Source organism: Hippoglossus stenolepis, chromosome 15 (assembly GCF_022539355.2).
Source record: "Hippoglossus stenolepis isolate QCI-W04-F060 chromosome 15, HSTE1.2, whole genome shotgun sequence".
NCBI lineage: Eukaryota > Metazoa > Chordata > Actinopteri > Pleuronectiformes > Pleuronectidae > Hippoglossus > Hippoglossus stenolepis.
Window position 1 is genome coordinate 21,902,916 of NC_061497.1, and position 13,461 is coordinate 21,916,376.

The 13,461-nt window shown below is 40.7% G+C and overlaps 1 protein-coding gene across 2 annotated transcripts; it reads right to left on the minus strand.

Annotated features, from left to right (window-relative positions):
- Positions 1–2,775: 2,775 nt before the first annotated feature.
- Positions 2,776–12,343, minus strand: tmem248 (transmembrane protein 248). 2 transcript variants are annotated; one of them, XM_035178564.2, is made up of 7 exons: positions 11,849–12,343; positions 10,107–10,265; positions 8,904–9,192; positions 6,586–6,736; positions 5,507–5,690; positions 4,521–4,664; positions 2,776–3,280 (listed from the first exon to the last, which is right to left on the minus strand). In XM_035178564.2, exons 1-7 carry the CDS (start codon positions 11,849–11,851, stop codon positions 3,260–3,262), a joined length of 951 nt encoding a protein of 316 aa, XP_035034455.1. In that variant the 5' UTR covers positions 11,852–12,343; the 3' UTR covers positions 2,776–3,259. The 2 variants fall into 2 exon arrangements, with proteins under 2 accessions (XP_035034455.1, XP_035034454.1); XM_035178563.2 differs by having other exon boundaries at positions 4,483–4,664; positions 11,849–12,342.
- Between the last annotated feature and the right edge of the window lie 1,118 nt (positions 12,344–13,461).

Genomic DNA, 13,461 nt, shown 5'->3' on the forward strand with positions numbered 1-13,461 from the left:
GCAGCTCGAACCAAAGACAGAAAATCACATGAACACAACGCAGATCATCGACATCGTCATAGCAACACTAGGCAACTTTTTCACCTTAAAACAGCAGCTTCTAAATGAGTTTGATGATTCAGTGAATCTTTCCTCTTTTATTCTCACTCCTTTGTTTGTTCCAGGAGACAAGAAAAGAGATGTTCTGATTCCCTCCGGATTCCAGTAACTGGACTTTGCGCATCGGCCGATATTGAGAATCGATCAAATCATTAAAAGGGATGTCGACTTGACGCCATCTTGTCTGATCCAGGCTAAAAAGTTTGTTATCTATGTTTTAACGGCCTCAGACGTGTGCAGCCAAAACGAGAAAGTTGTTTGGTTCGTTCCAGCGACGCCGACACTTCATCGCTCAGAGCCCAACCAGACTTAATCCCCGTGTGAGGCTGCAGAGGGCGCTGTTGCTTAATTACAAAGCTACACAGTGTTGCTTTAATTATGCCGGCAATACAAACGGCAAGCGTCTTTCACACCATCGAGTTTCCCTTCGCTCACACACACACACACCCTGCTAAGGACCGTCCCGCAAGAAAATACATCTCCGTCCGGCAGCGACGACGAAAGCAACGGACGAACGCTCGAATATGAAAACATCGAAATCAGGAAGACTTGTCCCAGCATCGTTCAGTCAGGAGGAAAAAAAAAAACACATCACACCTCTCACTCATCCACTGACGCACAACACACACACGAAAATCCAACAAGAAACCTTCAAAGTGTTTGATACAATGTGATACAAAGCGTTTCATTTTCTTTGCCACAAACATAAAAAACCTTTCATGAAAACCACTTTTCAATTCAAGTAAAACCTCTCAAACAAAAACAAAATGAAAACAACTATAAACTACGACATGTTTCAAAATCACTTGGAATTCTTGCATCTCAGATTCAAATTATGCTTCTATGAAAAAGTACATTCAACAGGTATTTCAAATATGGAACAGAATTATAACGAGGTAAGTAAAAACTAAAAAGAAAGAAAGAAAGAAAGTCGGACATAAACAAATTAAAGGCGGATTTAGACTGTTCTATTATTCTCTGGCTTTCCTTTAAGAATAAGTAGGTTTTTATTATTAATAATAATAATAATAATAATAATCTTATGTGATTCGAGTACAGTTTTATTTTCCGCAAATTTCAAATTAAATGGGAGTTATTACATGATTGTCAAAGTTAAAATATGGATTAAATAACCACTGGAAGAGCACGAGTTGGATCCTTAAAGCCGCAGTTCAAAGTTTGACCAAAACAAAAGTCGTGACTAGCGTGAAGATGTTTTTGATTCTGTGCCGTCAATTCGATACAGACTCTAACTTTCTGACTTTCACATTTACAAGTATCCAGATACTGGATCAGACTTGAAGAGAATCACAAGCTAAAGCCGCCTTTAGTCACCAGAAACTCACTCAACACTCACTGTCACACACCGAGTGAGTTTTTGCACATTTTGTTGTCTGTGTCTACAAAAATAATTTAAGTGATTTAATCATGATTCATGTTTTCAGTGGAAAGAAAAGGGCCAAGAAATAATCCATAAACTTTTCTCTCTGAATGTAAAGTCACTGGAATCCGCTTTACTTGGTACTATTCTAGTTATTATTCACTTTTAGTCGGAGTCCAACTTCGTAGTTTCACATTAGTTCACATGTGATTTTGGCCATTTGTTTAAAATAACACAAAATGTGCAAGAAATCTAAAAGGTGCAGAAACGGCGCAAACACGTGCAACTGATATTGCTTCACTTAAAATCAAAGCACAAGTAATTATTAAAAAAAGCTTCCCATCATAAAACAACTCAAGGGCAACTTGACATTTACATTAAGAGACAGAAAAAAAAAAGGGTCACAACTTTTGATTTCCGACCACAGGCTCATCAAAGTGGAATAGAACAGACGGAGAACGACGGCTGAGGAAGAGGAGACTGGCGTGTTCACATTGGAAAGAGAGAGAACCATCTCCTTGCCTATTATTTTGTGTTAAGCAAGCAAGTCAATCGTATCGTAGTGTAGGTATAAGGCAAGATTCATATGTTTCACTCCATCCAGGTGCAACAGAGATTATAGAGACTGTACATGTGCTGCAGAGCAACTGGCAGCTGATAAACCACGAGAGGCAGGTGAGCGATGAAGCCAGACGGAAATAATCAAAAGGCAGAAAACAATATTTTTTTAAGCGTGACGACGTATACTTGTCTTGAAACATAACTAAACAAACAAACACAAACCACAGGTTCTGCCGCTTCTTTGACTGCGATATCAGAAATGATCTGAATACTTTACCGACACAGGGGGAGATGGAGGAGAGCATCGAATTAACGAATCGTGACGAGCTGCTGTGGAGTTTGGTGCAGAGCAACATGCTACATTCATTCTCCTCCCTGTCGAAGCTGCGACGCCCGAATGCAAACGGACGATTTCTCCTATAAATGTTCGACACAAGCATCTCGTCGTCCTCAAGCAAAGATCTCAACACAGCTTTTCAAGCACATTTTAGTCACTTAAACGTTTTCCTATTTTTTTTAAGCGACCAGACATCATGCTCACCATCGTGGGTCATCTCCAAAACGTCTGTTAACGGACGAAGACGGTAAATAAAGATGGAGAACATGTCGATTGCCCCTCTCCTCCATGTTAGCAGATGGGACGTGGACCAATCACACTGATGTTTCATAGTTTTTCTAGCAAGTTTGGTTTTAATTAGTTATTAGTTGCTATGAAAACCGATATTTTAGCTTCATTTCTTCATTCGTCCATCTTTATTCACAGTCTATGAAAAACAAAAAAGACATTTCGAGAAAAAGCCGTGTAACCCCCCCACCTCCTTTTCTTGATCTTGCTTAAAATAAAAAAAATAAAAAAGTGGCAATGAAGTTCTTGAATGTGGCCGTTTGCTGTGTTTCTGTACTGCATGTGCGGACATGGCACGAGGGGAACCCAGGCAAAGAATCAGAATCATAGTGAAAAAAGAAACAAAAAAGGTCTTGCACAGATTATCAGAGTTCCTACAAATATTTACACCACAGATACAGGCACTTGTATATCTTTGGTTGGAGAAACCCAACATTGCAAGAGTAATGCATTCACAGAGCTTTTTGAGTCCCTTATTTGTATTTCCAGGGTTCACTAGGCAACTGGTATGTTTATGTTATTTCGTCCGTGTCTTTTTTTTTTGAGTTTGTCCGTTTTGCAGTTAAGTTCTGACAAAGCGCTCTCACATCATTTTAACAGTCTGACAGCGCCACCTGCAACAGAGAGACAGGACCCGGGTTACTGCAGCAATACAAACACAAGTGTTAGTGATAAGAACAGCAGCGGGGAAATTAGATGAATATAAGAGGACAGAAAAGATTCTTAAATATATATATCTCATAAACTGATATAGTTCTTTGGAATTAAACTGGAGCAAACCATCACTGAAATGTCCCTTTTAAAGGGGGTGGACTTTTGGGGGCCGATGCCAATTCTGTTATAAAAGGGAGTAAAACATTTCTGATACAGATTTATTGAATTAAAAATAAATCCTACATGAGATTGCTGTTGTTGATTGTTATCAAACTGGAATTAATAATAAAAATAATTAATAATAAGTTAAAATAACCATGATTTTTATGTCAAATGTAATAAATGCACATCTTTTCTGCATTGTTTGTTCTGTAAATACATTTTAATGTTAACAAACAAAAGCTTATACCGATGTCTGTGAAAGACAATATCAAAACAACAATGCAGAAAAGATGTTTTTACATTTTATGTTTCATTACATGTTTTGCTAATTTTCTTAATATAAGTTCTATATATTTGTTATCTTATATTTATGGTTATTTACAATAAAGTTAATTGTTAAATGTAAAATATATCATATCGTATTATTTTAGATATTATTCTTTACTCCCCAATATTGGTATCATCCCCCTAAAATCAGTCAGGATCTACTTTTAAAAAATCCAAATACTGGCAGCTGGTATCAAAACTCAATGCACACATTTTTGATCTAAACAGCAGGAACAGTAGAAACAGAAACAGCCACAGTGAATTCTCACATGAAGAACGACTGAACTTCAGCTCCACCTGCTGTTGTGTGTTTTGTGCTACAACAAGGAATTAGACCAAATTAGCAAATCCTTACTTCGCACGTACCCGACAGAGCCGAGGATCATCACATAACAATGTTCCCCCAGGTTTCTGTGTGGAGGAGCTACAACTTCTCATCTCCTGCTTTAACTCTACATTTTACCAGTTGAAGCATAATTTGCAAATTTGTTTAGAATAATAATTACATAAAATATTACCATTTGCTCTTTGTTAGTCAGTAAGTTGGAAAAGTGCCACATTTTTTACAAGACATGAAAAAATAAAACATTTGTAGTGATTTATATATTTAGATTAACACAGAATCACTGTCTTATAACCAATCGCTGGTCAACTGACGCTTGGCTGGAACTACCTGTGTGGGTCATTTAGCTCGGCTGGTGTCTGTTGTACCTTCTCAGGGCAGAAGTCAGGGTTGGTTTGTCGTACTTTGCCCGGCCGCCCCTTGATGACTGCGTAGCAGAACATAGTGATGACCATGACAAACAGGAAGTAGCTAGTGTGCATCAGGTGCAGGTTGATGAGAGAACGGTCGTCCTGGGAGAAACGAGAGGGTTTCATGATAATCACATGACCACTTCTACACACACTGTCCTGTGGGTGTGGCAGCAAGTTGTTTCATTATAACATTAACTGATCAATACAAGACTATAGTTTATAACTGCATCGCGGGAAGGATAAACACGTCACTTCCAAAGTGTTCTTTTATATAAAAACCTGGGTGGAGTTAAATAGTAAGTCACAAACAAGTGTTTTTCTTTAACTTCACAGTCTGAACAGTGAAGAAAAGAAGAATCAATACATCTTTAAAGCTATTTAGGCTCCGTTTTTTCAAAATAAAAGGACAAAAGGAGGAAAACAGAAGCTCCATGTGTCGATAGGTTTCTCTGTTGTTTTGTTGAAGGGGGGGCGAGGTCGTCTCGAGCACCACTCCCTCATCCTGTGTGTGTCCAGGTGGGCAGAGCTCAGGTGACGGTGCAGGCACCAAGCATATGTTCCCTCAATTGTTTGCGGCAGCATTCAGAGCCCAGTTGAGGACGGTGAATGGGAATCATTGTGATCCAGGACCAGTCCACTGCCACCAGTATAGATAGAGCTGAGACTAAAATGGCTTTGCTACGAGTAAGTGACTCTAAACTGCAGAGACTCAACCGTCCTCTGTTGTGCTGCAATGACTTCAAAGAAAACAACATTCTAGCAAGAAATATATGTTAATTTAAAAGTAAAACACTTTATTAGCAATTAAAAATCTGCTTGAAAATACTGCAAACTTCACAACTCTGACATCATGTCTGTGAAATAAGATTTAAATTTATCGGTGAAAAAGAATAGAAAATAAAAACTGTGACTCTGGGGAATATACGGTGGTTTGGACTCACATCTGGAACGATGACGGTGAGCTTTGGGTTGAGTGCGTGGTACACCTTGCCGATGGCTCCTTTATAACACCAGAAGGGGTTGTAGTCCTGACTGTACTTGGTGTCTGAGTCACGGACTGTGGTGAACACCTTGTACCAAGAGGTGGCGTTGGTGTACGTCTCCGGCACGCAGTGGGGCGGCTGCCTGCAAACCAAAAACACAGACTCAGCGGTTCAGTATAGTGGCTATGAGAGCAGAAGAGTCAAAGATATTATTTCTCTGATTATTTGTTTCGTAATGTCTTGTTTTTAATGTTGGATCTTTAAAGAAAATATAACATGGATATTTTATGAGGGTGTTAGGACATCAAAGCAGCCAGAGATAAAAACACTTCAAATGAAAACCATACAACCATAAATACCACACTGCGGTTATACGCCTCTGCAGATTCAGTCTGCACACATTTGTTTTCCAGACTCGTACGAGGTCACTGTGACAGAAAATCTAAACCCTGAAATCTAATCAGTTAATCTTCTTGTCAAAGTTAAACCTGATTTATTTCATTCCTTTAAGGCAGATTTGAGATATGATGTTTTTTTATGAGGCCGCCTTGTGGTTTGACCTTTGACCATCCAAACCGAATCAGATCATTTGTGAGTCCAAACCAACATTTGTCATTTTAAAAATATATTTTGCAGCGTTGTTGAAATAAAACCTTCATGAGGGAAAAAAAGGGTTTTGTGAGGTCGCTGTGACCTTGACGTTTGACCTTAGACGACCAAAATCTAATCATTTGAATAAAAATCCTTCATGGTGCCTAAAGATATCGTGTTTAAAAGAATGGGACTGATGGACATTAACATAATGGAACTGGTCACTGGCTGTCGCTGGTGCATAACAAAACTCAACATACTGGGACAGAACCGTAGACACACTAATTACTGATTAAACATTGTGGATTAGTCAAATTGAACACTGACAAATTACATGGAGATAAAAAAGCATCGGGATCCCGTGTTTTTCACTTCATCAGTCGTCAGCAGCTCTGGGCAGAGAAACAAAGCTCTGTCCCGTGAGTCGGGGCGACGTTCCAACTCACACTGTGACTGGGAAGATGTTGCTGGCCGCTGTGATGGTCATGCAAGTGCTGAACACCACCTGCTCGCAGTGTCCGTGCAGCACACAGTCGTCGGAGTTCCAGGATACAGGCAGGGTGAAGGTGATGTTTATCTCTTCATGGGCTTCCCGGCCTAAACACACAAACATGCGATTTTTACAATGAATAACACATCATCGGGAGATTTACACGATTCTACGAGGACTTCAAACTCCTCTGGCTTTCTGTTTTTTTCATTTAAACTTTTCAATCCCGACGAGTTGTAATTGTCAGCCTTATATTTAAAAGAAAAAACAAAAACATGCACAGTTCATAAACGTCCAACTTAATAATCCACATTGTTGTAATTGTTGATATGGGAACAATAATGATGGGACTAAAACATGGCACAGGCCTCCAGAGAGGAGCCTCCCGCCTCTGAGGCGATCATTAGATCCTAAAACTGTCTAAACAGCTTGTACACGGTAATTCCCACGGGTATGAAACCAGGCACAGTCGCAGCAGCAGTATTACCTGTCATGTCAAGCTTCTCCCCTGATAATAACTAACAGACTGTGGAGATTACAGGATTATGATTCATGACTCGGTGGACTCCGGAGTATAGACGTGTGAATCCAGGAGGACAAACATGGACGAGTTTCTGTTCTCAGAAGTCAAACACCTGATGACCTCTGTAGTTCGTCATCACGTGTTCAATCTAGGTCATTTTATCTCAATTTCATTGGTGGAAACTTAAGGTCATCTAGAAGTAGACACGAGAACAATAACTCCAGATGATCAGTTATAAAGAAATCAGCTCACACCTCCTCCACATTTGTAGATATCATAAATATTAGTCCTCTAAATGTGCCTGAGTGAATATGTAAAAAAAGAAACACCGATCTAACGCCTATATCACAACTTTAAAAGAAGCTTCCTCCCCTGGCTCTGTTCAATTGAAGTTTCCCAGTAAGACTTGACCACGTGAAAGTGCACAATACCAAGACCCTGAAAGTGAGCCTTCCCCTTCTGGGACCAGTCAACGTTTGTGCTGGGAAAAATACTACACACTGGGCTACTTGACAAATTATATGCCTACACATTCAAACGCTTTCTGAGACCTAAAAGTCAGAAACCTTTACGTTTTCATAACTTTATAAATGACACACTCAAATGTGAATGTAGGCAGTAACTGGCAGTTCAGAGGAATCCACTTCCTCTTCCTGTACAGTGTTTCAAACAGGACTACTCACTCTGTGCAATACAACATTTACAAAGCTCCTTACTGACTTTTCTCATCCATTCATTCTCATCCAGTTACGAGCTTCAGGCAAATGTCCGAGACCTTTAGCAGCGTCGAGTTAAAGACAAACAGGGGCCTAAAGCACAGGAAAACATCCAGCACGTAAAGTGTTGTCAATTCTGTAACAACGCCAACTTAACCATTTGCCTTGGGGGGGGGGTTTCTGAGTATAACAGGGTTCATCAAAAAACTAGAGAAACTATTTGGAGGCAGAAAAGGCAGAAAGCTGAAACCACAGACTGAGCCAAGCGTGACTGGATGAATATCAGTGGTTAGGTCTGTAAAGAGTGAAATGATCTGACATCAACGAAGAGTTTAAACTCCTCTGAGTCAAGATACACTTCACTCAATCACCAGGTAATAGACTGAATAGATTGTGATAGATAGAAGATGACACCTGATTTGAGTGGGACATTTACTGTTAGATTCTTAAAGTAGTAATAGAACTTCACCATTTTCACTCCAGCCTGAAATACAAGTCATTTCTTCCATCCTCCTAAATTCTGTCTCTATTGAGCCGTACAGACAACGTACATGAGAGATGAGTGTGAGACGCCACAGGGGACAAAAGGAAAGGTTCAAACAAACCTAAAAGTCTGATACTGTAAAGTCTGAGACCCTAAAGTCTGAGACCTTTACATCTGAAACCTATCGCAGGGCTGAATGGGAACAGCTTTTAGTCACACAAGGCAGCCACTGTTTGTTCACTATGGCTCTGTGCACACCTGGCATTAACATGCATCATGGCTCAGGTGTAAATGCAGAGCACCCAAGACTTTGAGATGTGATCGCTCAGACCACTTTCAGACGTTCCTTTAGCTTTGTGTATGTGAATGTATCTGGGTCACACTGAAGGAACCACTAATCAACTGACATCCTCTGTGTAAGAGGCAGCACATAGTCATAAGCTGGCTTTGTCCCTGATGTCTGACAATTCCATATAAATAACGTCTTACAAGCACGTAAAACATCTTGAGCAATTTGGTTTTAGCGATGAAAACACAAAAAGACAACCTACCAGAGAGACCCACTTGCTGCCCCAGCACGGTGGCATACAGGTGGGTGATATTGCGCGAGTAGCCTCCAAACGGGCGCTGCGGGTCCAGCGTGAGCGTGATGGGGACAGAGATGTTGATGGCACCCGAGTCGTCCAGCAGGAGGGGGGTCTGGGTGCTGGACCGAGCCTGGCCACTGGTCACGACCAGGCTCTCCGGTGTGGTCGACTCGTTCAGGCCATGCTTTATCGTTTCATTCTCCGACACACACACGTCCAGCTCATTGTAGCGCAGCAGAAAGGTGTTCCAGTCCTGGTGAGGAGAAAGTGGGATTTGATTGGTGGACATATGATTTTCCCCGAACATCAAAATGTGGAATACACACAGCCTCCCTTATAATATTCAAGTTGTATTTGGCTGAAAACATTTCAACCAATTTGTTAATCCAGTTGTTTAGTTGCATGTATGAATACGTACAGTCCAAACAAACATGTTACTACCTAGAGCCTTTAAAGCTGCTGAACTCTGTGCATTTCCCTGAAATTTGCCGAAGGACACAAATGTCCATGTCAGTTGCTTTGGACATTTTCCAGAACTTGTCTTGCCCTGCCCCCCCAGTAAAATGTCCACGTGAGCCTATGTGGGAAATTCACAGCGAGCGAGTGGGTGTCCAGGATGAAAAAAGAGGAGTCATGTAGATAGAAGATGTACGACGACGACAATATCAACTTGGATGGAACATTTGACTCAAGAGCTTTTAAACAAAAACATGTGATTCTCACAGTGGAATCTATACGTCACGTCCTGCCGTGTTGATGTTACCAGAAAATGTCTGCACCCAATTATCTGGAAGTTTTCTTGTGTTCGTGTCTGAAAGCAGATTATGATTTGCATATGCTTCCAGATCAAAAGGCACATGCAAAGCTTTATTTCCATACATGCACCATCTGTATGGGACATAGATGCAGACTACGTCCACACTGGGATCAAATGGGCTGTGGAGCTCATTCAGCATTGCAGACCTGAGTAGATGAGACTAGAAAATGCTAAATAGGTCACAAACTAAATGCAGCATGTTTTAAACCTTTGTGCAAATGCATCCTTGTGGCACAAAAGGTCATGACATAACATTTACCATCGTCCGTGACCACACTTTACTGGAGATACTTAGAGGAGTATACTATGTACTTTCATCTCATTGCAAGAACTGTGCCGCCGTGACTCACCTCTGTCAGCTCCGGAGACTTTATCTCTTTAATCTTGAAGAAATACCCGATGGTCAGGAAGGCGATGGCCACCGCACTGACACTGATCATAAAAATGACCAGTGGTGGACGGTTGTTGATGTGGCTCCTTAGGTTCTCTATAGAATTCAACAGGTACACCTGCGTCGCACAAACACACAATGGGGACAACATTAGCACAACAATCTTGTGCATGGCTTTCTAACAACAGGGCTGCTTAATAAACCTTAAGCTTAATGTTTTCATTATCAGTATCTGTGTATTTAATAAAGATAATAAAGTCACAGATACACAAAAATTACCAGAACGGATAAATGCACATAAATAAATGGGCCAGATAATGTTGTTGAAAAAACAATGTATCAGGACTGAACACTGTGGACTTCTATTCAGTTAAAGGGTTAAATATGCAAACTTTAAAGAATGCAAAAAATGAAGTCAGTTCGGTTTCACTGGAACTAGCTCAGAGTCTGTTGAGTAACAAGCCAACAAAGGTCTGCGAGGAAAAAACTGTATTGAGCATTTGGCCTGATTAAGGTTGTTAAAACACAAATTAGAGTCTGGTCTGTGCTCCAAGGATAAACTGTGGGGGGTGGTAAAGTCTAATGAACTATAAATATTTATTCATAATAAAAACTCATCCCATAAAGAGCAGAGTTTTAGGCAGCTCAATCTCAACTGATTAAGTATAAAACAGGGTCATTTCAGACCAAATGAACTCTGGGTGAGTTGGTATTTAATAATCCTGCAGTGTCTCTGGTGAAGCACATTTTAAATTCTATCAAATCTGTAGCAGAAGCATCTGATTATGAACTTTGTCATAAACAGTTTGCTCATTTAATTTGTCCTGTAATCCTCTAAATGTTCTAAACAGCTGATTTGCTTTGTTTGTTTTTTTTAACCGACTTGTCTTCACCACTGTTATTCAACTAGTTTGTGTTTTCGGATAGTAAATTACAAACTTAAAAAAACTAAACATTACATAAGATATAAAATTGCTTGTTTAGACTTGACTGTATTTATCACATGTTTTGTTATTATGTCATATATTCCAGCCCATGATGGAGGAAATTCATGTATGTACGCACGCACGTCTGCGTATGAACAGACTGTCACATGCTGTTTTCATTATCACAACCTAAGCTCTTCTTTGTAGCCACATGACATATTTCCCACACACATTGTATCTATATTTCTAATACTGCATCACACTAATATATTACACACTTGTAATTCACTGTCACCACAAGGAGAGAAGTTAAGAGGGAGGTTATATTTCATATAAAGGAAGGGAATAAAGAGTTTAACAACACGTCCAGTCTTTGCAGATATTGCAGCAACACAATGTTATTCAGTGCAGCAAGCAAGTTATTATCTTATTGTTATTACTGTTGTATTATATTATATTATTATTCTTTGACCAGTGGGATTTTAGTAAAAATGACATTTTCATAAAGTAGAAAAAGGTGAAAAATGAAAGGTTGATGTTTTAAAACTACAGCTGCTCTAACCGACCCTGCAACGTGGGGACATTTTGGGGGTATTGACTCCAGCCCTGTCTGGCTGCCAGCCACAGGCAGGTGACAGGAGCTGTCAGCCCGGTAGCATGCTAAGCTAGCTACCTGGCCCTCTTGACAGCTCTGATGGGACGAACTGAGACTTCAACGTGTCCCAGTGAAAACAGCAGATCTAATAAAACGAAACGTCGCATTGACGCGTCTCACCATGTTTCCCTCCTGTGCGCGTGTCGGGGGCGAGCAGGGAAGGTTCGTTGCGCGCGGGGTGGGGGGCTGCAATAATAACAGGCAAGCTAGCCTAGCTTAGCTTAGCCTCGCTAGCCTGTGCTAGCTAGCTCGCGCGCGGTCCTCGAAGCTAGTTCCTCCGGGATCCGCCGCCGAGGAGCAGGAGTCGGTGTCCGGCGGAGAGGTGGAGGCGTTCGGGGTTCAGACCGCCGCGTGCACCGCTGCCCATGCTCCGCTCCGGGGTTCTCTGGGTGAGACGCGTCTCCTGGAGCCACGGTCACATCTGGATCCTCCCAGCTGGCTGCTGCTGCTGCTGCTGCTGCTGCTGCTCCGCGTCCCCGCGCACTGCGCACTGGACGCGTCGCTACGCCGTCCTCCGGCTATTCGCGTACAGGGTTTACGCCCGAAGTCGGTCGGCCGCAGGTCGGGAGACACCGACGTGTGCGCAGTTTGCGTAGAAGCCGCTCGCCGTGTTTACAAAGATTTTTAAAGGCTCCATGATGCGTTAAGGGACCGTCGGAAATATGAAGTGCAAAGGGGGGAGGTTGCGCAACTGACAGGTTTGCTTGTTTTGTGTTTCTAATTTGACCACAACTACAACTAATACCACTAATACTACTAAAACTACTACTACTACAACTACTACCACTTCTACAAATCCTCTCGAACACTGCAAAATATAAAACAGGTTTGGGGAGGAAAAGTATTTTAAAAAACTGAAAAATGTCAAGGACTCCAACCAGACTCTGCTCTTTATATGGAGACAGAAAACAATACTAATTCTCATTATTTAATCAGGCAGTCACACTGAGATCGAGATTTATTTTCCAAGCACAGGGGAACATTATTATTATTATTATTATTATTATTATTATTATTATTATTATTATTATTAGCTGTAGAGGTGTATTATAACTTTTGCCTCCTCTTCTTTTCCCTCTGATCAATAATCTCATTGCATAGTGTTTACTGTATTATTCTCTGCTTTATTTGTGTACCTGTCTATTAGACAGATAAAATAAGTAATAATAATAATAACCATAATAACAATAACGATATTAGTATAACACCTTACAAGAAATGCATCTCAAGGTGCTTTACATACGCTATAGATGAAAATAAAAAGATGTGGGGTGAGGTGAGGGTCATTCAGCTGCAACATGCCACTTCACCACTAGATGTCACTAACTTCTACACACGGAACCTTTAAGTTGATTCTAAAGCTAGTGGGTTTCTCTATGTGCAGGTTGAGAGCTCCGGTCCAGCAGGTGGCGGTAGAAACATCCTGCCTCATGTTTAAAGGTCGATACTCGTTGATTCCTCCCATGCGTTGGATTCAGTGTGTAGCTGCGTCAAGTTTAACAGAGATCTAGCGGAAACATGACATTTATTCTTCAAAATAAAGCCCAAATGTCACTTTTGAAAGCCATAAAAACTCCTAACATGCTTTTAAAAAATTAAGAATATAAGTTAATTATTTTATGAGCTGGACAGTTAATTAATAACACTTTTAACATTGTTTTTTAATATTTATGCTGAGGTTTTTGTCAGCGTTTGTTTTATTTTGAAGGGTGTAGCCGGAAACGCGTTGTTCC